Consider the following 23,437-nt stretch of genomic DNA (forward strand, 5'->3'; position numbering starts at 1 on the left):
TCAAATTCTTTTTTTGTGAAACCATTTTGTTTGGCATCTTTTGTTGGCCTTCTATTAGCGGCACGTTCAACCTTTTCTGAGATGGGTTCACTTGGGTTATTTACTCTCTTACCAATTTAAGTATTTTATATTTTTAAAAATACTCATTTTTTTATATTCCTAATTTTGTTGACACTTAGCTTTGTGTAATCATTTGAGGTTTTTTCCTTAGTTGTTTCTCCCTTCTGACTTTTCATCTCTTTAAAAAATTGCTAATATTGAGTAGAATTCTTTTGAATGTACTTGGCTGCAACAAAAATCAATTTTCCTGGATCTGGAGGATGTGGCTCAGCTCATTCTCACCCCCACATCTTCTCAGGTAGTCGCAGCCCAACTTGTCCTTATGGTAAGGTCACAATGTTAGCAGACTTGAGCAGGCAGGCCTTTGAGTCAAAAGTACAGGCTGCAGGTGGGCCACAACATACTTTGTGCCTCCTAGATTATGTGGCTTCCAGAGACCCCGAATGCACCTCCACCCCCAAAGCTTTCTGGCCTTTTGTTTCAGGATGACCTATATGGTTTGAGGCAAAGTGTCCTGCCCTTCTCTAGGCACCTCCCATGGAAGTTAATGTTCTTTGAGCTCCAAATAGGCTTCCAAATGAGTTTATTTCTGAGATCTCACCATCAGCACTGCAGTATGGACTGTCCTCTGAGGGTCCCTCAGCCCCAGCAAATGCGGCCCCCACCTCATCCAGGTTCCCTCTCCTCTCCCAACTCCCTATTTGAAAGGGTTATCCAGGCCTATTCATTGAAAGCGTGTCCTAACCCTCAAACCCTGTCATCCCTCTTTCTATGTCTTCTATGGAAGGAGGAACCCTTGACTTTTGGGGAGCAGCCAGACCTGCCAGCCATCAGAAGGTTCCCCATGACCCCTACACCTCTCAACTCCCACTTGTCTCCACCTTCCCTCCACGACCTTCCCTCCATGGCTCACCCTGGTTCTGGCCCCAGGAATCTCCCCCAGGCTAGCCTCCCATTCCAATCCTCAGAAGGAAAGGCCCCCTCACCAGCCCGATGGCCCTCCCCTGGATACTCCCAAATTAGTGATATTTCCCAATTTGGGTTGTTCAGATCTGAACCCATGTTTGATCAAAACAGAGGGCAGCAGGATTAGACTTGCTTGTTCTTGGTGGCCCTATGGTCTGGTCCCCACGGCTCCTGCCATATCACTTTGTTGCTGTCCACTAGGACTTAGGGGTTTTCTTCAGCTTTCTGCCATTGAACAGTGCTGTGACAACCTAGCACCTGTGAGGTGGAAATCTTGGATTCAAGGCAAAAGTCATTAACCCTATTAAATTTCATCTTATCCCCTTGGTCTAGTGTTCCTGCCTAGAATCCAGTCCCTCTCCACAGACCAATGCAGAGAGCAGCCTGGTGAGCCCTCCTGGATTCTTGACCTTGTGTCTTACACCTGCAGGCTCCACAGCCATGCCACATGTATTTCCTGTATTTCTTGGGGTCTCCAAGGCTCTGACAGCCAGGTTTGGGTGTTAATATTAGGGAAATGGGAAGTTTCCTGAATTAGGAAGATTACTAGACCAACAGAAGATGGATCAAGGAGCATACAGACTGATGGCAAGAAGTCAAGAGGAGGCTTTTAAGAGGTAGGGGAAGGAGATGGGGGGGCTGGTCCATGGGTGTGGTATGTGGCATACATTGTGGGTCAGTTGGTCTCGCTAAAAAGTTACAAGGGAAGGCTTAGTGGTTAGGGAGACAATTATATTCAGAAATGGCTAATGTAAACAAAAGACATCAATAAACTGTTTTTGAAAGGTGAGAAGAGCTAAGGGCCTAGTCTAGGGTGATAGCTGGGCCCAGGGGCAGAAGGGATGGGACTTGGTAATTGTTTGGACATGTGAAGGTGAGGGAGAAGCCAAAGACAACCCCACCAGACATAGGGAAGATGGGGATGCCATTGACTGAGATAGAAAACGAGGAAAGACAGACTCCAGGGAAATGAACTCCATTTGAACCTAATTTGGGAACCCTGCAAGATACCCCTCTTCCTGACCTTTGGCCCAAGGTGGCTGTGATGAATTTGGGGATCCTCTGTCTTGAGGTAATAATTGAAACCATAGAAACAGGTGATATCACTGGAGTGGGAGAGGATGGAGGGAGAAGAAGGGCAAAGGAGAGTGAACACTTAGTGGTGGGAGGAAGGCCATGAGGGTCCAGTGTCACAGCAGCCAAGGCAGGAGAAGGTACTTAGGAAGGCGGGGGGCTTCTCTGCCATCTTGGTTTTGTGAGGTTGTGTTGGAATGGAGCAGCATGTTAACTGCAAAGACTCAGTCTTTGGAAGCATCATTGAAAGCATTACCCCGTCTCTTTCTGTAACTCACTTGCAGACTCAACTGTAGGACGGGAGCCAGAGGGGACTCCAAGGCTCATTTGTCATCCACTTTACTCTCTCTGTGTGGATGACTAGCAGGCTCCTTCACATTGATGCAGACTTCCCTGAGGAGGCTCTGCCGGGTTCCAGGGCTGGATGCCCCCCCCCCCATGTCCAATGCTTTTCATTAAGAGGATCATTTGGGAGAGTCTCTCCATTGCTTGGTGGGATTTGCTCTTTGCTTAGGACCCTGGAGAACTCGCATGTTAGAGGAGCCTGCACCTCTCCATTATACATATCAGTCCTCAGGGGATTGTTGAAGGAAGTGTCCTCATTTTTGGTGCAGAAAATGTCCCTGAATCTCCAAACTCCTTTAAAGTACAGTGAGGTTACTAAAGCCGCAGTAAATGAATTCAGTTCTGACTTGTTCTTTTGCCTGGATAGGATGGGTGTGATGGTTAGGTCTGCTTTCCAGCTGCCCCCATGGGGGTATGGTGTCCTTTCCCTCTGGTGACCACGCCTGTTTCTTTAAGCCTGTGTGACATCATAAGGCTGTAGAAGGCCCAGCACTTGTCCTGGATCATTAAAGCATCGGCCGACTTTCTGAGTATGACCTGAGAGCCATCTTTCCACCTTAAAAGTATTTAAGTAGTCTTGTATCCCTCTCCTTTAGGGAAGAGAAGAAGGATATGGCAGAGGGGAATGAATTAATGAACAGGCTTATGTGTGAAAATGCCGATCTGAAAAAGCAGGTTCGATTGATGAAGGAGAATCAAATGCTGAAGCGGCTTCTCAGTGAGAGTTGCCATGAAACCAGCAGCCGAAATCGCGACAGTCGGGACAACCGTGACTTCCTCTTCCCCAAAATCCCAGGATACCCTGATGCCTGTTCCCCTGGGACTGGAGGTAAGTGGGAGGCCGCCAAGGTCAGGCTGAGGCCAGTGGGCTGAGGGGCCTGGTCCCTGAAATTCTCCAAGCTGATTTCAACTTCTCCATAAAGTATGGGGGTGATGATAGCTGACCTGCCCACTCTCATGGCGGACTGTAGAGTCCCCTGCCAAGAGGTGGGAGACTCTCCTGCTGAGTGATTTGGGTTGTGAATGAGAATTGAGAAACCTGCCTTTGATTTGCCAGAAACCTTCTTGTACTTGTGCGTTCAACTTTCTCGGCAGGAGAGGGAACCTGGGTTTGCCAAGGTCCAGCTCTGCTCTTCTGCCCACCTTGGACAAGGTCTTCCCTTTCCTTCCCAGGGCCTCTGGTCCTTTATCAGTAATGTGACTGAGTCAGAGGTGAGGAGATCTAATGAAGCTTTTCAGGTCAAGCACACTAGATCTCATTTGACCTGCCTTCAGAGGGAGCTTTTAATTAAGTGGGGAGGAACATTATTCCAGAATTGATTATTCAAAATGAATCAGGGATTTTTGGTTTGAAGAAGAGAAGACCTGCAAGCTGCCTTCAAATATTCCAAGGCCTGCCATTTGGATGAGGGATTAGCCTGGTTTATAACCTCTGAGGGAGCCTTTTTTGCCCACACAAATGTGAAATTGAGTGGGTGGTTTTATTTTTGCTGGAAACATGGGTTTGTTGAGTTCATGGCTGCCCTTCCACTGTCTGGCAGCCTTTCCTCCCTTCTTTCTTCTAGCCAGCTGTAAAGACAAGAGGATGGAGTGGATTAAAATCTGATGTCCCAGGACTTCTACCTGGGGATATGGGAGAAGGTCCTGAGGTGTTTCTTGGGTTTGTCCAACTGGGACTCAACTTTGCAGCCAATCCTGTTGAGCCTGCCGAGGTCTGGTTCCCTCCTAGCTGGTGGGGTTCCTTTCTTTATCTTAATTGAACACCAAATTATTGATAGTATGGAGTGAAGAAGCTGACATAGTTTTGTCCTAGCCTGCATGATAGGAGGGAGAAGGTGGAACAAAAAAGGGATCTTGCAGTTGGAAAGGATTAAGGTTTGTTAAAAATGGCGGAGTCAATTTTTGTTGACATCCTATAGGGCCTCACTTAACTCTTTTTTTCAGATTTTGGTGGCACTGAGCAAATGCTCATGGATTTTTGGTTTGAAGGAGAGAAGGCCTAATAGATGTCTTCAAATATTCCAAGGACTCACTTGGAAGAGGGATTAGACTGGTACTGCTTGACCCCAATGGGGAGCAGACAGAATGGGGGTCAATGGGTGGACCCTTGCAGCAGCAGCAGATTTAGGCTGATGTCAAGAAATGTTTCCCAATGATAAGACCTGGCCCAAAGAGGACTGGCCACCTTCTGAGGTCTCCACCACTGGATGCAGGCAGGGCTTTAAGAGAGGCTTGCTTGAAGAGGCCCACATTTCAGGGAAGTAGAAGAAGATCTTGATTCAGGGGTGATTAGTTCTGATTCATGGGGTCAGTACCTTCTGGACTTTAAAAGAGGTTTTAGGGAAGAATTTGAAATAGTAGAAGGGCTTTGCCCCAGAGTGAAGGACTGATGTAAAATAAGGAATGTGAATAAAGAAGGGAGCAGGGCAGGGGATGTGACTGTGCAAAGAGGGAAGAGATGCAGTAGCAGCAGAATCTTGAGAACCTTTGGAGACGATTTAAAAATTGAGTTAGCAGGGAAACATTACTGGCTTCAAACAAACCAAGTTTTTGGGTATATCTAAGAATGGGGCACTGCTGGCTCACTCTGTTCCCTGACTGCCAGACACAGTTCTTTTCAAGACCACTCCAACACCCTTGCCTTCCTTGGGCATCGCTGGGAATGCAGGGCTGTTATTTGGGGTTTCATTCTCAGAATGAAATGGGCCCTGAGGTTGAAAAAACGGTTTCTGTATAATTTAGTCATTCATGTCTTTTTTGGGAAAAAAAATCCTATTTTAACCTGGAAAAATACAACACTTTTTTTAAAAAAAGATCTTAATAGTATTTTATTTTTTCCGATTACATGTAGAGATTGTTTTCAGCATTCATTTTTGTAAAATTTTCTCCCTCCTTCCCTTCTCTCTCTCCTTAAGATTATACACGCACAATTGTGTTAAACTATTTCAATTTGTGATGTTGTGAAACATCAGCACAAAAAGGGGGGAAAAGGGGAAAGCAAAAACAAAAAACAAATAAGTGATGAGAGTCTAAGTTGGGTCTGCATTCAGACTCCACAGTTCTTTCTCTGAAGGTGGACATCATCATATATCTTTTGGAATTGTCTTGGATTACGCATTGTTCAGAAGAGCTTAGTCTGTCCACCATTGTGCAATGGTGCTGTTCAAGTGTACAGTGTGGCCTTGGTTCTGCTCACTTCACTCTGCATCAGTTCATGAGCTTTCCAGGGTTTTCTGAAATCTGCCTGTTCATCATTTCTTTTTTTTTCTTGTTTTTTTTTCAAGGTTTTTTTCTAATTATAGATTTTATTTATTTTGAGTTTTACGATTTTCCCCCCAATCTGCCTTCCCTCCCCCCACCCCCCCACAGAAAGCAATTTGCCAGTCTTTATATTGTTTCCAGGTTGTACATTGATCCAAATTGAGTGTGATGAGAGAGAAATCACATCCTTAAGGAAGAAACATAAAGTGTAAGATATCTGTTCTTCATTTCTTACAGAATAATCGTATTTCATTACATTCATATATCATAGTTTGTTCCCCAAATGTTGGACCATCCCCTCAATTTCCAGGTCTTTGTCACCACAAAAAAAACTGCTATAAATATTTTTGTACATGAAAACAGTGATCTTACAGATTCTTTAGTTAAAAATTCTTATGAATTCCTCCTGCCTTTATTGTCCAGTAGGCCTAACAGGTAGCTGGTGCTCTGGTGAGATCAGTTTTAAGACTCAGTTTCCCCAAACACTTTTAAACCATGCTGAGCTGGAGTCCAAAGGGAAATAAGGCATCCTTTCAGAAAATCCTTACTAGTTCCTCCTCACCAATGAATTTAGAAATACCTGCTCATCTCCCCTTCCATATATCACAGGATTCCCTGACTGGTCAGATGGAAGCAAGCATGATAGCATGCCAGGCACCTCAGTTTTCCTTCTCTCGGTTGCCCATCCCAACTATCCCTTAACCACAGGCATGCTTTTTGATTCTATCCTAATCCATTTAGCCTTATCTCTTCCCTCAGGTTGCCTCTATTCCCTTCTGATTGTACCATTTTCCCAGTCCAGTTTGGACCTTATGGGCTGAACACCTCTTGAGAATCCCTTCACTACAAGTCTGGGTCACCTCCACTCCCCCCTCTCCCCCTTCCTCTGCTCCAGGTCCCAGGCTTCCAAACAAGGACTGTAGGAAAGGTTGGAGAAATACCATGCCTGGGTCTCCTTGGTCCTTTCACTCTAGGAGATGAGCTAACCTTACCTTGAGGCTGACCTGCTCACTGCTCAGCTGCCTCTGGTCTTTCCCACTTTCTAATCTTCCTCTGCCCGCCACCCTGGCCCATCTCCAAAGTTGCCACATCTTCCTCAAAGCCTAAGGCCCTCTGGGTACTTTTACCTTCCCCCTTGCCTCTGACACCACTGCCGACTTCCAAAAGAGCAAACCTGGGACTCTTGGAGAGCACTGGGCTGTTATTGGTTGGCTCTGGGCAGGTGCTTTCCCTGTGATCCCACTCTGGGGATTTTTGGAGGGTTCCTTTGACTCTGCTGCTACTTTTCTTCTCACTGCAGTTCTGCCCCATTCTACATTCTCCTGGTCCAGAGCCTCAGGTATGAGGTTCTATGGTCTGACTCCCTCCATAGGCAGGAAATCTTGACTAGACCTCATCCTCCACCACCTTGCGATGAAGCAAAGGTGTTTGCTTAATGAGTTGGTTTTGATTCTCTCCTACAAAATGACATGTTCACACCAACAAAACTAAAAATTATATATTTAATAAAGTGATTATAAAACAGGTAGAATTAAATCAGTTTTTCAGCAGAAGTAACCAATAAGTCCTAATATAATAATAAAAAAAATCAAAGCCTACATAAAGATAAATGTTAAGAGAAAACATCACTGATTCTAAAGAGCACCAACATCTGTATCAGCAGTGGCTGAGGAGTCCTGGGGTACAGCCTCCAGCGAGACTTCAATTAGTCTAAGGTCTGACTACATCTTTTATAGCTTGAGAACAAAGAAGACTTTTTGCAATTTTTTTGTGGAATAAAACCAAATTTTCCAGGTTGTCCGAGGAGGGGGCCACCCCTCCCCGAATCCCAAGGATTATGATTTTTACATTCAGGAATGGCTAGTTCCTGAAGAGATAGGCAGTATTAATCAAGTATGGCCTTGAGAGTCTGGCCAGGGCCAGTCAAGGACATTCAGTGGTTCTTTTAAATGCTCAAGCTGTTTTAATTATATGCATTTGATCAGTCCTGCTCATCTCCCCTCCTGTACATCAGGGGTGAATTTACCAGAGGTAAATTGAGGGTCAATAATTCTCTGTAGCTAAACTATAAGGCCTCACCATGGAAAATCTTATATCTTATGTATTAACTATACAAAAGGGAATTTTCCAGATGTGAGTTTCAGTCAGATTCTGGGAGGTCCAGTCAGCAGACGTTTACTTACCCACATGCTGAACCAAGAAGTCCAGTCAGATGGTCCCCCAGCCAGCAGTCACTTGCTTCTTCTTTCCACCTCCAGTGGTCTGGCTAAAGGACTACCAAGATCCTCTTTTCTACTCATCTTCCTTCTACTCCAACCTCTTAAGCTTCTAGCTGACTTCCTTTCACATTCCTTCCAACTTCTCACCCTCAAAGAAACTTGGCTCCTCAATTTATGACTAAGGAAGAGATAGAGAACATTATAAAATACAAACTGGATAATTTTGATTACATTAAATTAAAAAGCTTTTGCACAAACAAAACTACTGTAACCAAGATCAAAAGAAATGTAGTAAATTGTGAAACAATTTTTACAACTGGTGTTTCTAACAAAGGACTCATTTCTAAAATATTATAGAGAACTGAGTCAAATTTATAAAAAGAAATTATTCCCCAGTTGACAAATGGACAAAGGAAATGAAAAACAATTTTCAGATGAGGAAATTAATGCTATCTCTAGTCATATGTAAAATTACTTTCAATTATTATCGATTAGAGAAATGCAAGTTAAAGCATCTCTGAGGTACCACCTCACCCCTCTTAGATTGGCCAACATGCCTAGAAAGGACAATGATCAAGGGTGGAAGGGCTGTGGGAAATCTGGAACACTAATACATTGTTGGTGGAACTGTGAATTCATTCAACCTTTCTGGAGAGAAATTTGGAATTTTGCCCAAAGGGCAACAAAAATGTGCATACCCTTTGATCCAGTAATATCATTACTGGGTCTGTACCCTGAAGAGATCATGAAAAGGGGTGAACACTCCCACATGTTCCACAGTATTTGTAGCAGTTCTGTTTGTAGTGGCAAAGAATTGGAAACGGAGGGGATGCCCAACAATTAGGGAAATGACTGAACAAATTGTGGTCTATGTATGTGATGGAACACTATTGTTCTATTAGAAACCAGGAAGGACGGGAATTCAGGGAAGCCTGGAGGGATTTGCATGAACTGATGCTGAGTGAGATGAATGGAACCAGAAGAACAATGGGGTGTTGATCAACCTTGCTGGATTTGCTCCATCAAATGCAATAACCAGAGATAATTTTAGAGGATCCATGATAGAAAACACCATCTGTATCCAGAGAAGGAACTATGGAGTTTAAATGAAGATCAAAAATCATCCTCGACTTTTAAAAAAAAAGTTGTCTTATGTAATATATAATTTTGCTATCTCTAATATTTTCTTCCTTATGGATTTGTTTTTTCTTTTAACACATTCATTTTGGATCTACACATATCACAGAAACAAATGTAAAGACTGTCAGATCGCCTTCTGTTGGGGGTTGGGGGGAGGGATGGGAGGGAGGGGGAGAAATTGTAAAATTCAAAACCTTACAAAAATGATTGGTAGAAACTATTATTGTATATAATTGGAAAACAAATAAAATATTTATATAATTAAGAAAAAAGAAACTTACTCCTCCAGGAAGACATTGTATTTAAGGGCACTTTTTCCTCGTTTCCTAAGTGTGTGGAGTGGGGCAGGATGGTGGAAGAAGTCACATGAGAATGCAGATATAGCCATCTTTATAGTCTTCCCAAAGTGCCAAATCCTTTTTCTTACCTACCTCCAGGATCTCAGCAGAAGCCCTTGTCTCTTATATTTGAAAGAAAATAGAGCCCTTTCCCATTGCTTGTGATCTTTCTTCCCTTCCCTGAACCCACAGCATTGCCTGTGCTCTCCTCCAGTCTTTGTGGAAGACTTGGCCCTTGTCCAAAGCTCACCCTTCTCTTTGCCCATGATGTCTTAGCCTTCCATCCCCTCAGAGCGCTTTCTCCTTTGCTCCTCCTCTTCTTCAGTTTCCATCTCTGCTCCTTCTCTGTTGCCTACAAGCATGCCCAGCAAGGTCTCTCTCATCCCATAAAGGCTTCACGAACCCAACCATCTCCTTGAGCCATTGTCTCCTGCACCTGGGCCCTCTGTTCTTTTGTAGCTTCTCAGCCCCTTGTAATTGGATTTCACTGATGACTTAGCCCTGCCCTTTCACAGGTTCCCTCAGTTCTGCTTGTTTAACTCTCAGACAGCACACTATTGAGCCTCTAGGATTATTCTTTTCTTTGGATTTTCATGACTATTTTCTTTCTGAGTTCCTGTCCTTTGTTAAATTATCAGATTTCCTATCCATCCCTCAAGACTGAAGAATACTCTCCTTTTTTTCCCTACTCTTGCTTTTCTTTTTTTTTTTTTTTTTGCAAGGCAGTGGGGTTAAGTGGCTTGCCCAAGGTCACACAAGTAGGTCATTAAGTGTCTGAAGTCGGATTTTAACTCAGGTCCTCCTGACTCCAGGGCCAGTGCTCTATCCACTGAGCCACCTAACTGCCCCAAAGTGTAACACTTTCTACATTTTTTTACCAGCTCCCATGGTCTCAATTATTAATTCTGTGTTGAAGATTCCCAGGTCAGCCCTTATCTTTCTCCTCAACTCCAGTCCTAAGCCATCAAATGTTTCTTGGACATTGCCAACTGAATATCCTGGAAACTCAGTGGAATTCATCACCTTCCTTCATATACCTGCCCCTTTTCTAAGCTTCCTCATTTCTCTTGACTCATTCTTCAGTCATAAGCTGCTCATCTTCCCTCCTTAACTCTTTCCTGTCCTTCTCCCTCATGACCATTTAGTTGCTGGAGAATATTCAGAGATAATGGCTTCTAGAAAAATCCCCTAAGTCCTCAGGGTGACCCTGGAGGGGTCCTTCAGTCAGATTCCAACTGCCTTTTTCACTTCATCCATGTCCAGTAGCTGCCATACTCTTCCCAGACTCCACTCTCCATGTCTCCCCCTTCTCAGTCTGCCTTCGATGCTCTGTATGCCCTTCCTTTTTCCCTTGGCATCTTGGGTACCTGTTGGCTTTCTCCAAGAAACATTTCCTGAGCCTCAGAGTTTTGGTGCTTCTTTCCCTGTCTTCAAAAAATCATAACAACATATGTATATATGCATTCATAATATGAGTACATGTAAACCATACATAGACATGTATGACATTGAAGTAATTCAGTGCTTCTGCATTCTAAATCTACATGTGTGGATGTGCCACGTCTTATCTACACACACACATTTGTACAACTATTTCCTTCCAGTCGAATGTGTCAGGGACTGGTTTTCATTTTGTCTTTTTACCCTCAGAACCAAGGACAAGTACTTCTCTTGTAGAAGGTCCTTGAGAAAAACTTCTTGGGTTGTGTCGTGTTGGGTTCCCAAGGGAGGTGTGTACTCCCTCCTTGCCAGTGATGGTCTCCCATGCTGGGTTCTTCATTCCATTATTGTCTCTGGTCTTCTTCCAGACTATTGGGGTCACCATCCTCAAGAGCTAGGAGGTGTGTCTCAAGGTGGGGTGGGGAGGGTGGGATGGCAGAGACCAACCTCTCCTCAGGGTCAGTCCCATCCAGTGACAATCCCATTCAATGCCTCCTTCAGGCAAGGCAGTACCTCGCTAGGCACAGCCCACTTTCCACTGGGGAAACACCAGTGCTCAGAGAAGAACGAGCAGAGTTATTTCAGAAGGAGAGCGCCAGTGACTTTGGGGACCAGAGAAGGCTTCTTGGAGGAGGTCATTTGAGCTGCATCTTGAAGGTCCAACCTTTGGTGGGTAGGAAATGGGGTAGGAAGGGAGGAGGCCAGAGGTAGGGGCAGAACCTGGGCCAGTGGGAGAGTGATGAGGACCACCAGGGTGGGCCACAGAGAAGAGGATGGAAGACAATGTCAGTCATTTCATGATTCTCCCTTGGGCCTACCTTGACCCAAGAACTTCTTGTTTCCCCTCCTGGGCATTTATCTGAAAACAGGCCACATGTACCCCTCAAGATGTGATCCCTGTTTATCAAAAGAACTAAGTCTTTGTCTCTGTAGGTCTCAAGAACAGGACTGGTAGAAGGGCTGTTCTGGTCCAAGCCCTCCCCCTGGGATATTAGATATTTCAGTTGTGCTTTGGGTAATGATAACTTCATTGGAATAAGTTGGAAGCCCCTAGGGGGGGCAATTTTGAAGCAAACAACATCTGTTTGGATTCATTTTCAAAAATCAGTCTTTATCATTCTGTGGTTCTTTTTAGTTTCTAGCTCCTCACTTTGGTTTTTTGTGAGGCAATGGAGTTAAGTGACTTGGCTCAAGGTCCCACAGCCAGTAAATATCAAGTGTCTGAGACTGGATTTGAATTCAGGTCCTCCTGACTCCAGGGCCAGTGTTCTGTCCACTGCCCCCCCCCTTACTTCTAAAGGTTCTGGGGCTAAGTAGGATACGCAGAGTATGCAGGTGACCAACCATTGAGAGGAAGCTGAGGGAGGACACATATATGAAATTTGGTTCTGATTCCTGGAAATCCCAGCCAGAAAGGAGAACCTCCCTCGGACTGTGCTTACTGGATTCACAATTCTCTCCCTTCTCTCTTTGATAGAAAGCAAACTAATGTAGGCTATGCATGTATAACTAAGTGGAATAGAGATCCATATTAATCCTGTTGTGAAAGAGGAATCAAATCAAAAAGGGAAAAAATGAGGGGGAAAAACATAATACATAAAACATTTTAAAAATAGAGACTCTACAGTTCCGTCTCTGGATGTGGATGGAATTTCCCATCCCAAGTCCTTTAGAATTGTCTTTGATGATGGGCCGGTCCATCAGAGTTGCTCATCACACAGTGTATCTATTACTGTATACAATGGTCTGGTTCTGCTCACTTTGCTCAGCATTGGTTCGTGCAAATCCACACTGAATTTTCTGAGAAAAGGAAACATTGCCCTTTCTCTATGGGAGCATTTTCCTGGAGCCAAAGGCTTCCTCTAGACTCCAGGTAATGCAGGATGCCAGGACCCCACAGATATATGGTTGGACAGATGTAGAGAGGAGTGGGGATGATGAGAAGCTGGGAGGTTAGGGTCCCAGGACTGTTTCATTGATCTAAATTAAGCAGAGGATCTAGATTCGTTACTTGATTAAGCTGTTGCTCTTAAATATCAGCCCCAACTTTCCCAAATAAGCATTTACTGAGCTACTATTGTTTTCCAAGCTATATGCTGGGCTCTGGGGGGACAAAGACCCTGACATGGAAGGGTCTTTTTTTTCTTTTTGCAAGGCAAATGGGGTTAAGTGGCTTGCCCAAGGCCACACAGCTAGGTCATTATTAAGTGTCTGAGACCAGATTTGAACCCAGGTCCTCCTGACTCCAGGGCCGGTGCTTTATCCACTGCGCCACCTAGCCGCCCCATGGAAGGGTCTTTGCTCTCAGGACTGACATTTTGTTGGGTCCAGGGGTGAGTGCATGGGATGGGGAGGGGAGAAGAGTGGCATCTCCCCAGCAACAAATCAATGCAACTGAAGGAGGTGAAATGAGGAAGGTGGAGGGGCTAGGTGTGAGGGAAGGCTGCCTGGAAGGAAGGGCTGCTGTGTTAAGGGATGGAGAGATAGCAGATCCTGAGAGCTCAGTAGGGGAGGGACAGCCCGGCACAATGACAGTCTATTTAGAGGCCGACAGTCAGGAAAGGGAAGGTCTGATTTGGGGGATAACCACAGATGGGAAAAGAAAACATTGGAAAGAAGAGTCAGAGCCAGATTGTGGAGAGCCTGAAAGGGTAGACAGCCAGGGGTTTTCTAAGATTTGCTCAGCCCTAATGCTTCTAGCAGACCATAGGTGGGTTCTCTCCAGAGGCCTCTGGGTAAGGGTCACTGATTTCAAACTGAAGTTGAACATTTCCTTTAATGATCTGAGAAGGGGTCATGGGCTTCACCAGGTAGCTGGCTTAAGAGGAAGATATTCTTGCTTTATTCACTTTCAGAAAGATACTCACTGAGTGGATTAAATAATGTAGTCTGTGGGTTTTGGAGGCCAAAGAAGAGAACTAAGGAGCAAATGTTTACAATGTGCCTCACAGACTCTAAAGCAGCATGTGAATTGTTGTTGGAGGCCAGAGAGGAGATGGCAAAGGTGCCCAGGCTTCTAGGAAGGTCTGAGGGAGGGCATGTTTCTGAACTCACCAACTATCAATTTAGGTCTAGCAAAGTGGCTTCAAATGAACATTGAAAAGATTCAGGTGCTCATAAACCCCAGACTGTTAGTATTGCCTATGCCCAGCCTGCTGCTGCCTTCTCTGGTTTTGATGATGATGATGATGATGATGGGGCAGTTAGGTGGCACAATGGATAGAGCATCCATCCTGGAGTCAGGAGGACCTGAGTTCAAATCCTGATTCAGACACTTAATAATTACCTGTGTGTTACTCAACCCCATTGTCTTGCCCAGCCCCCCCCAACCAAAAAAGACTCCAAATAAAACAATTAACAAACAATTATAAGAAAGAATAATTTTCTTCAGAGAAAAAATCCTAATGGAGAAATGATCAAGAGATAGGAACATTTACTTTTCAGATGGAGTAATTAAAACTATCTCTAGCCATCATAGGGCTATGAAACTATGCATCCCCTTTGATATCCAGCAAGGTCATTATTAGTTCTCTGTCCCAGAAGAAATAAAAAACAAAAAGGAAAAGGACCTTAGCATTCTAGTAGCATTCTTTGTGTGATGCTCCTCTGACCAGCAGAGAGGCCACACGGCTCAGGAGAGGAGTGAAATGCATTCACGGCAGTGGGGTTGCTAGCAGGACAACTAGCAGTGCCATTTAATGACAGCATCAGACAGTCTTTTGGAGAAGAAAACCACAATATTAGCATCTGAGAAAGACAAGTTTCAGCAATTTTAATAGTGCACCCTTGTTCAGGACTTTGCTCCACATCTTGTGTTTTTATCAGAAGGTTTGCTTTGATCTGTGGTTAGATGTAGATCATGGAAAAGGTCAGCAGAGAGCTTATTCAGGAGCTACATGATCACAACATGGGACATTCTGCCTTACATTGCACTTCTCTTGGCCCTCAACACTTTGCGATAGCCAAAGAATTAGAAATTGCAGGGATGGCCATCTGGGGAATGGCTGACCAAGTTGTGGTCCATGATATTGTGCTTTAAGAGATGATGAGCAGGATGCTTGAGAAACCTGGGAAGATGACCCACATGAAAGGCTGCGAAGTGAAATGAATAGAACCAAGAGAACATTGTACACAGTGATACTGTAAGATGGACAACTGTTCCAAGACAGTTCTGAAGGACATGATGAGAAATATCATCCATTTCCAGAGAAAGAAGTGATGAAATCTGAATACTGACAAGAAACATAGTTTTTTTTGTTTGATTGCATATTTATTACAAGAGTTTTGTTTTTGTTTTTTCAGTGAAAGGAGCAAAAGGAAAAGGGAAAAAACAAATTTTTATTAGTGAAAAATCATTTTTTTTAAAAGGAAAGACATCTTCCTTCAGCACAATCAGGAGATTATACATGAAGCACTGCTAGTCTATCAGACTCCACTGATTTACTGGTTAGTTTTTTTTTTTTAAAAGGTAGGATATCTTTTTTCCCCTCCTGTTATCTTTGGTTTTTTTATTTTTTTATTTTTTCTTTATTAAAGATTTTCTTTATTTTGAGTTTTACAATTTTCCCCCTAATCTTACTGCCCTGCCTCCACAGAAGGCAATTTGTCAGTCTTTACATTGTTTCCATGGTATACATGGATCCAAATTGAGTGATGAGAGAGAAATAGTATCCTTAAGGAAGAAACATAAAGTCTAAGAGATAGCAAAATCAGACAATAAGATATCAGGTTTTTTTCTAAATTTAATGTAATAGTCCTTGGTCCTTGTTCAAACTCCACAGTTCTTTCTCTGGATACAGATGGGATTCTCCATTGTAGACAGCCCCAAATTGTCCTTGACTGTTGCACTGATGGAATGAGCAAGCCCATCAAGGTTGATCATCACCCCCATGTTGCTGTTAGGGTGGACAGTGTTTTTCTGGTTCTGCTCATCTCCCTCAGCATCAGCTCATGCAAATCCCTCCAGGCTTCCCTGAATTCCCGTCCCTCCTGGGTTCTAAAAGAACAATAGTGTTCCATCACATACATAGACCACAGTTTGCTAAGCCATTCCCCAATTGAAGGGCATTTACTTGATTTCCAATTCTTTGCCACCACAAACAGGGCAGCTATGAATATTTCTATACAAGTGATGTTTTTACCCTTTTTCATCATCTCTTCAGGGTAGAGACCCAGTAGTGGTATTGCTGGATCAAAGGGGATGCTCATTTTTGTTGCTCTTTGGGTGTAGTTCCAAATTTCTCTCCAGAAAGGTTGGATGAGTTTACAGCTCCACCAACAATGTATTAGTGTCCCAGATTTCCCACAACCCTTCCAACAATGATCATTATTCATTCTGGTCATATTGGCCAGTCTGAGAGGTGTGAGGTGGTACCTCAGAGAAACTTTAATTTGCATTTCTCTAATAATTAATGATTTAGAGCAATTTTTCATATGACTATAGATTGCTTTGATCTCCTCATCTGTAAATTGCCTTTGCATATCCTTTGACCATTTGTCAACTGGGGAATGGCTTTTTTTTTGTAAATATGACTCAGTTCTCTGTATATTTTAGAAATGAGTCCTTTGTCAGAAATACTAGTTGTAAAGATTGTTTCCCAATTTACTACATTTCTTTTGATCTTGGTTACAGTGGTTTTGTCTGTGCAAAAGCTTTTTAATTTAATGTAATTGAAATCATCTAGTTTGTTTTTAGTGATGTTCTCCATCTCTTCCTTAGTCATAAGCTGCTCCCTGTTCCATAGATCTGACAGGTAGACTAGTCCTTGATCTTCTAGTTTACTTATAGTATTGTTTTTCATGTCTAAATCCTGTATCCATTTGGATCTTATCTTGGTATAGGGTGTGAGGTGTTGGTCTAATCTAAGTTTCTTCCATACTAACTTCCAATTATCCCAGCACTTTTTATCAAAGAGAGAGTTTTTATCCCAATAGCTGGACTCTTTGGGTTTATCAAACAGCAGATTGCTAGAATCATTTCCTGCTATTGCACCTAGTCTATTCCACTGGTCCACCACTCTATTTCTTAGCCAATACCAGATAGTTTTGATGACTGATGTTTTATAATACAATTTTAGATCTGGTAAGGCTAAGCTACCTTCTTTTGTACTTTTTTCATTGAATCCCTGGCAATTCTTGACTTTTTATTTCTCCATATGAATTTACTTACAACTTTTTCTAACTCATTAAAGTAATTTTTTTGGAATTTTGATAGGTAGGGCACTAAAGAAGTAGTTTAGTTTTGGTAGAATTGTCATTTTTATTATATTAGCTCTACCTATCCATGAGCAGTTGATGTTTGCCCAGTTATTTAAATATGATTTAATTTGTGTGAGAAGTGTTTTGTAATTGTTTTAAAAAAAGTTATTGAGTCTGCCTTGGCAGGTTGACTTCCAGGTACTTTATATTGTCTGAGGTTCCTTTGAATGGGATTTCTCTTTCTGGCTCTTCCTGCTGTATCTTGCTAGTCATATATAGAAAAGTTGAGGATTTATGAGGGCTTATTTTATATCCTGCAACTTTGCTAAAATTGCTAATTGAAGAAACATAGTTTTTAAAAAATTTATTTTTCTTGGGGCACCTAGGTGATGCAGCAGATAGGGCACTGACCCTGGAGACAGGAGGATCTGAGTTCAAATATGGTCTCAGACCTAGTCGTGTGATCTTGGACAAGTCCCTTAACCCCATTGCCTTCAAAAACAAACAAAAAAAATTTATTTTTCTTATTTTTTTGTGGGGGGAGGAGCCTATGTTTTCTTTTACAATATGACTAACATGGAAATATGGTTTTCATGACCAGACATGTAAAACCTATAACAAATTGTTTACCTTCTCAATTAGGCGGGGGTAAGGAAGGAGAAAGAGAATTTGGAACTCAAAGGTACATTCATTTAAAAATGAAAGTTAAGGGGTGGCTAGGTGGCACAGTGGATAGAGCACCAGCCGGGGAGTCAGAGGTACCTGGGTTCAAATCTGGTCTCAAACACTTACTTATCTGTGTGGCCTTGGGCAAGCCACTTAATCCCATTTGCCTTGCAAAAAACCTAAAGAAAGTTAAAAATTATTTTTATATATAATTGGGTGAAAATAAAATACTGAATAATTTAAACAGAAAAAAGAAATAGGTAAGACAACAACCAACCACACAATCAAAAAACCCCAATCTGAGAACATGGGATTGAATGTAAAATGATGAGATTTCATAGAGATAAATGTCAAATCTTATGCTTGGGTCACAAAGAAATCAACTTTCCAAGTACAAAATGGAGGCAGTTCTTAGAAATAGCAGAGGATGACCTGGGTCTCTGAGTGGCCCTCAGACTTGGTCTGAGTCAAAGAGAGAGAGCCAGGAGGCATGAACCCTGCTGAACTCCCTGTTCCTTGGGAACATGGATGGAGGCCTAGTTTTGGATCTGCTGTTGGAGAACTCAAGAGAGTCTAAGAGCTTGGACCAGGGAAGACTTAGAGGGATCCCTAGCCACAGATTTCGTGCTCATTACATGTGGTCCCCTTGTTTAACAGATGAAGAAACTGAGGCCCAGAGAGGGGAAGGGGCAAACCCAAGGTGACCAGTGATTAGGTTTCAGTGCCTCCAAATACAGGCAGGCCTCTCCTTATTGCTTGGCATGGTCAGTGATGGCTGTCTTCATGGTGGAAGGCTGTCAGGAGCAATGGGAGGGAAGGGAGCTGCAAGGAGGCAGATTCAAACTGGACCTCAGAAAAAACTTGATTGTGAAAGCTTCCTCCAAAGGGCCTGGCTGCCTCAGCTTTGCTTTCCCTGTACTGCTTTTAAAGGAGAGTGTGTCTGTGTGTGTGTGTGTCTGCATGTGTGGTGTATGTTTGTATTTGTATGTGTGTCTGCATGTGTGGTGTATGTTTGCATTTGCATGTGTGTGTATGCGTGCGTGTGGTGTATGTTTGCATTTGTATGTGTGTCTGCATGTGTGTGGTGTGTGTGTCGGGGGGCCCATGGGTGTCATCCCCAGCCTGCTCAGTGACCCTTCCTCTTCCCCTTTCTGTCCCAGTTGCAGAATATGGCAGACTCATCAACATCCCAGAAGCCTCCAGCCAGCTCCAGCCATCAGCCCTAGAGGATCTGCTCTATTCCCACATCAACATTTCCAGTGAGGAAGACACCTCTTCCCCCACCTGTAACCTGCCCTCCCAGGTAGCTTTGAAGGGGTTTCTCAGCCCCCCTGACATCTACTCCTCAAGAAACACAGAAAAGAAATTAAGTCAACTGCTCAGCAACATGCAAGACTCCATGATTGACAAGCCGATGGCCGAGTCCAAGGAGATCCGCCAGAAGAAAGTCTGTTTCTCTGAGAGTGGCCTGCCTGGAGGGGACAAGCTGAGAAAAAGCTATTACATAAATGGTAGCAGAGGTCTTCCAGGGAGGGGGGAGGGATCCTGTTGTGTGGAGGTGTCCCCTTCTGGAGATGGGGAGAGCTGTCTTTGAGTTGATGAGAGTGGGAAGAGTCAGTGGTGGCCCAGGTTCAATGTCAATATCTGGTGTTCACTACTTGTCCAATCTTGGAAAAAGTCTCTGAACCTCTGTGTGCCTCAGTTTCCTTGTATGCAAAATGGGGATCCTTAAATTGAGAGGACACCTATAAAGCATTTTGCAGGCATTGGAGAGCTCTAGGATGTTGGTTATTCCTATGATGTGCCCTTAGGGATGCCTTAGCAAGGCCAATTCTGCCCCCCCCCCCATTCAATCTTCCTATCTCCTGTGCTTTGTCTCCAACGAGATAACTGTTTTCAGAAACCTTTGTAGGGTTAGTTGGCAAAGAAAGAAGGCACAAGTAACTTCTCTTCTGGACTCTGGGAAGTCCCTATCTAGCTAGGAACTCCTGGGGACAAACTTGCTCTGCTCATCCCATTGGAAGGCAGGACCATACTGGCCCATTGAACAGATGTCAGACAGGGCAGGGAGGACCACTGGGCTGCTAGAGAGTGGAGAGAGGAGTTCCAGAGATCTCAACAGAGGAGACGAATAAAATGAAGCCTTGTAAGGATCAGTGACAAGGTCTACACTTAGGGGAAAGCAAGGCAAGGTGAGGTAAAAGTTCTGAAAAAAGCTCTGGGGAGGTTCAGGAGCTAGGAGAATGAGAGGAAACCACCATGGACATGGTATCACAAAAGCCAATGCTCACTTCAGCCTCAATGAGTAAGGGCATTATCGTAAGGACCATTGGCAGAGGGCAGGGCAATATGCTGGCCCTTTTTTCAGTTCCTGTGTTCATTTCCCTTCACACACTGAGGACACTTGTCTAGCCCACGGAGGGTCTAAGTAGCCTGTGATTTTAGTTTGTCTGTGGTTTTGTGTTTTTTTTGAATCAGAATCTAGAACCACTGAATCCCAGAACTGGAAGGGACCCTAGAGGTTAACCAATCGAATTCTCTCATTTTACATGTGACTTGCCTAAGGTCATCTAGCTGGTCAGTCTCAGAGACAGCATTCTGTGATGTCATGGTCTTTCCATAGCTTTCTGGCTGCATCAGACACCCCCACCCCACCCCGTCAATCTCCCTATGTCTTTCTTTTTTTAGTTTTTGCAAGGCAATGCGGTTAAGTGACTTGCCCAAGGCCACACAGCTAGGCAATTAAGTGTCTGAGGTTATATTTGAACTCAGGTCCTCCTGACTCCAGGGCTGGTGCTCTATCCATTGCACCACCCTTCCCCGTGTCTTTAGAAATAGAGGGCATCAGAGGTAGTGCAGGGTCAAAGAGAAGGGAGGAGATAGGTGTGGTTGTTGTTAAGTCCATCTCTTTGTGATCCCAGCCGCAGCACTGAGCTGGATTCTTTCCTAATAGAGCCAGGCTGGAGCCTTCAGACTGGCTTGAAACTTTGAGACATGGTTTTCTTCTCTCTCTCTCCCCTCTCCCTTGCCCCTCCTGGGTCACTTCTCTCCTCTTAGCTCATCTCCTTTCTTCCCTTCTCTCTCTGGGTGTTTCTATGGAAACACTGATAAATCAATGTAGGTATCTCTATGTATCTATGGCTCTCTACTCTTCTCCCCACCCCCCTTTCTGTATTGACATATCTCTCTATGTCTCCATGTACCTCTCCTCTCCTGTCTCTGTCTCTGTTTCTCATGGAGCAGAAGTCCCTCTCCCCTTGTCCTCTGTCAGACTTCTGGCCTGCTGGGATAATTGAAGCAAGTAGAGAGATTTAGCCTGGAGAACATCTCACTTGGGGGAGACAGCTGCTGCTTTGTGGGAGAGGATTCAGAGTCATTTTCTTTGGCCCGAAGCCAGAGACCCCAAGGGGCAGATGGAGGCTAGATGTCAACCTAAGGTGGCTGTCCCAAGGTTGAGGGGCTTCCCAGAAGATGCTGCAGGTTTCTTTCCCCATCCTGGAAGGCAGCTTCTTAGGGCTGTCATGTTCAGATCGGTAATAGTTCCACTTTAGTGAGTGAAGTGTCCCTCATCGGTGTGGAACACTGTGTTTGATTTTTCCCAGGAACACCCCAAGGTCTATTTGTCTACAGAATAGACAGTGAATGTGGGAGCAAGGGGCAGTGCATACAAAAAGCTGGCCTTGGGGACATGAAATCTTGGCTTCCTGGCCTGGCTGTGTGTCCCTGGGCAAGTCACCTACCCTCTCTGTGCTCTGACAAATCTAAAGCAGACTATTAGCAGAAATGATGTTAACCTACATGAGCTAAGGGAGCTTCTTAACGCACAGTCCCTATTTATCACTGTAACAGTAAGGGTGATAAACCCCCAAAGTCCCCTTATTCTCAGTGTCTTGGCCATAGAGTTGGATACTTAGGTTAAAGGGCACATTCACATTTTCAGACCATTTCTTGCTCCCTTGAGGGAGGGGCCAAAGCTGTCTGTGGGCATTGCCTGTCTTTTACCCCCTTTTTCTCTTCCTCCCTCCCTGCTCCCCAACAGAAATACAGAGCTTTACCACTGCTGAGAAGGATGGGAGGATTGTGGGGGAGATCGCCTTCCAGCTAGACAGACGGATCCTGGCCTATGTCTTCCCAGGAGTTACAAGGCTTTATGGCTTCACTGTGTCCAATATCCCTGAGAAGATCAAACAGGTATGCCTCCTTGCCCCTCGCTCAGACTGGCCTCATTGGCCACTCACCAGGGAAGACCAGGGAGCCTGGCTCCATGCCCCAGAAGTTCTTTCTTGCCAGTCTCCGGTGTGGCCCCATTGCTACCCTGGCATGCTCATGGTCTCCCAGGAGACCTGGTTCTCAACCTTTATTCAGGAGTTGGAAATTTGAGTGATTCAGGTCTCACTGGAGTGGTAGCAAAGATGGTCCCCAACAGCAAAAGAGACTGCTGAGCCTCCTTCATTGACTCTGGGCCCCATGATGGACTAAATATGGACTAAATAAGATTAGGGCTACTGTGGTTCTGTTGTTTCACTCATGTCTGATTCTTTATGGCCTCATTTCGGGGTTTCTTGGTAAACTGGAATGCTTTGCTATGTCCTCTCCAGTTCATTTGACAGATGAGGAAACTGAGGCAAACAGGGTGATATGACCTGCTAGGAAGGGTTGGTGCTCAAGCTGTGAACTACAGTGCCACCTAAGGGTCCGAGCCATGGACTCGGTTGGCACTTTGGGGGTCTCTGGCCTGGCTTCCTGGCTCCAGAGGGCTGTGGGGTTAAAGCACACTTTTGCTCCTGAGCTTCAGGCTCTAAATGTCCCCCTCCCAGGGTCTCATAGATCAGGCCCCCTCCCAGGCCCCCAGGCTCCCCTCCTCAGCCCAGGTCTCCTTCTGGTCTGGCCAGCAGACTTCCATCAAGTCCCTGGACGGCTCCGTGGATGAGAAGAAGCTGCGAGACCTGAGCCACCGCTACCTGAGCCTCACTGCGCGCCTGGAGAAGCTGGGCTACAACAGGGAGGCGCACCCCGTCTTTAGTGAGTTCCTGATCAATACCTATGGCATCCTCAAGCAGAGGCCTGACCTGCGCTCTAACCCCCTGCACAACAACCCCACGGCCCTGCGCAAGCTGGTCATTGACATCGTGCCCCCCAAGTTCCTGGGGGACTCCCTGCTGCTCTTGAACTGCCTCTGCGAGCTCTCCAAGGAGGACAGCAAGCCTCTCTTCGCCTGGTGACGGGCCGGCGCCCCAATACTCAGAGACCCAATTTTTTTACAATACACGCGCTTGAGTTAAGCCTGGCCGCCTCTCCTTGGGGGGCAGCGAGATCGGCCGGGGGGGCCCCTGGGCAGCGGCCCCCTTTTTGGACTCATTCGCTGTCCTAGGTACTGGGAAACAAAACTACAAGGTGACTCCCATTCTCTGTCTGGAGGTGTGCCCTGGGGCTGCCAGGGGCCCCCCTAAGCGTTTTCGGGGGGCCTGCCCGTCTCTTCCCCCCGCCCCGCTGGCTTGTCTCCCCATTAGAGTGTTCCCTCCCTGAGAATGGGGCCTGCATCCTTTTCTATGGGCAGCCCCAAGGCTAGCTTCGTGGGTGTACACAGAGGCCAGGGGAGGCAGGAGAAGGCACTAATGGGGGGCACAAAGTGGGGGGGCAGGGGAAGCTGCTCTTGTCTGGCCCATCATCGTGCCACCGTTGGGCCCAGGCTCAGTCCTGGTTCCTGGGGAGCCACATCCTGATGTCACC

General features: G+C 44.9%; 1 protein-coding gene across 2 annotated transcripts; it reads left to right on the forward strand.

Annotated features, from left to right (window-relative positions):
- Positions 1–2,136: 2,136 nt before the first annotated feature.
- Positions 2,137–22,989, forward strand: SPATC1L (spermatogenesis and centriole associated 1 like). Of its 2 annotated transcripts, none has more exons than XM_074189890.1 (5): positions 2,137–2,240; positions 3,042–3,274; positions 18,868–19,218; positions 21,747–21,898; positions 22,600–22,989. In XM_074189890.1, the coding sequence occupies exons 1-5, from the start codon at positions 2,203–2,205 to the stop codon at positions 22,927–22,929; spliced, it is 1,104 nt and encodes a 367-aa protein (XP_074045991.1). In that variant the 5' UTR covers positions 2,137–2,202; the 3' UTR covers positions 22,930–22,989. The 2 variants fall into 2 exon arrangements, with proteins under 2 accessions (XP_074045991.1, XP_074045992.1); XM_074189891.1 differs by having other exon boundaries at positions 2,138–2,240; positions 22,603–22,989.
- Positions 22,990–23,437: the final 448 nt, after the last annotated feature.

The sequence above is a fragment of the Macrotis lagotis genome, chromosome 5 (assembly GCF_037893015.1).
Source record: "Macrotis lagotis isolate mMagLag1 chromosome 5, bilby.v1.9.chrom.fasta, whole genome shotgun sequence".
NCBI lineage: Eukaryota > Metazoa > Chordata > Mammalia > Peramelemorphia > Peramelidae > Macrotis > Macrotis lagotis.

Excerpts from the sequence above, each read along its gene's own strand:
- SPATC1L (XM_074189890.1), top strand. The coding sequence starts at position 2,203 with ATGAGGGTCCAGTGTCACAGCAGCCAAGGCAGGAGAAG. Across the intron at positions 2,241-3,041 it reads AGCAGCCAAGGCAGGAGAAG|GGAAGAGAAGAAGGATATGG; the intron begins GTACTTAGGAAG and ends CCTCTCCTTTAG. Across the intron at positions 21,899-22,599 it reads TCCCTGAGAAGATCAAACAG|CAGACTTCCATCAAGTCCCT; the intron begins GTATGCCTCCTT and ends TGGTCTGGCCAG.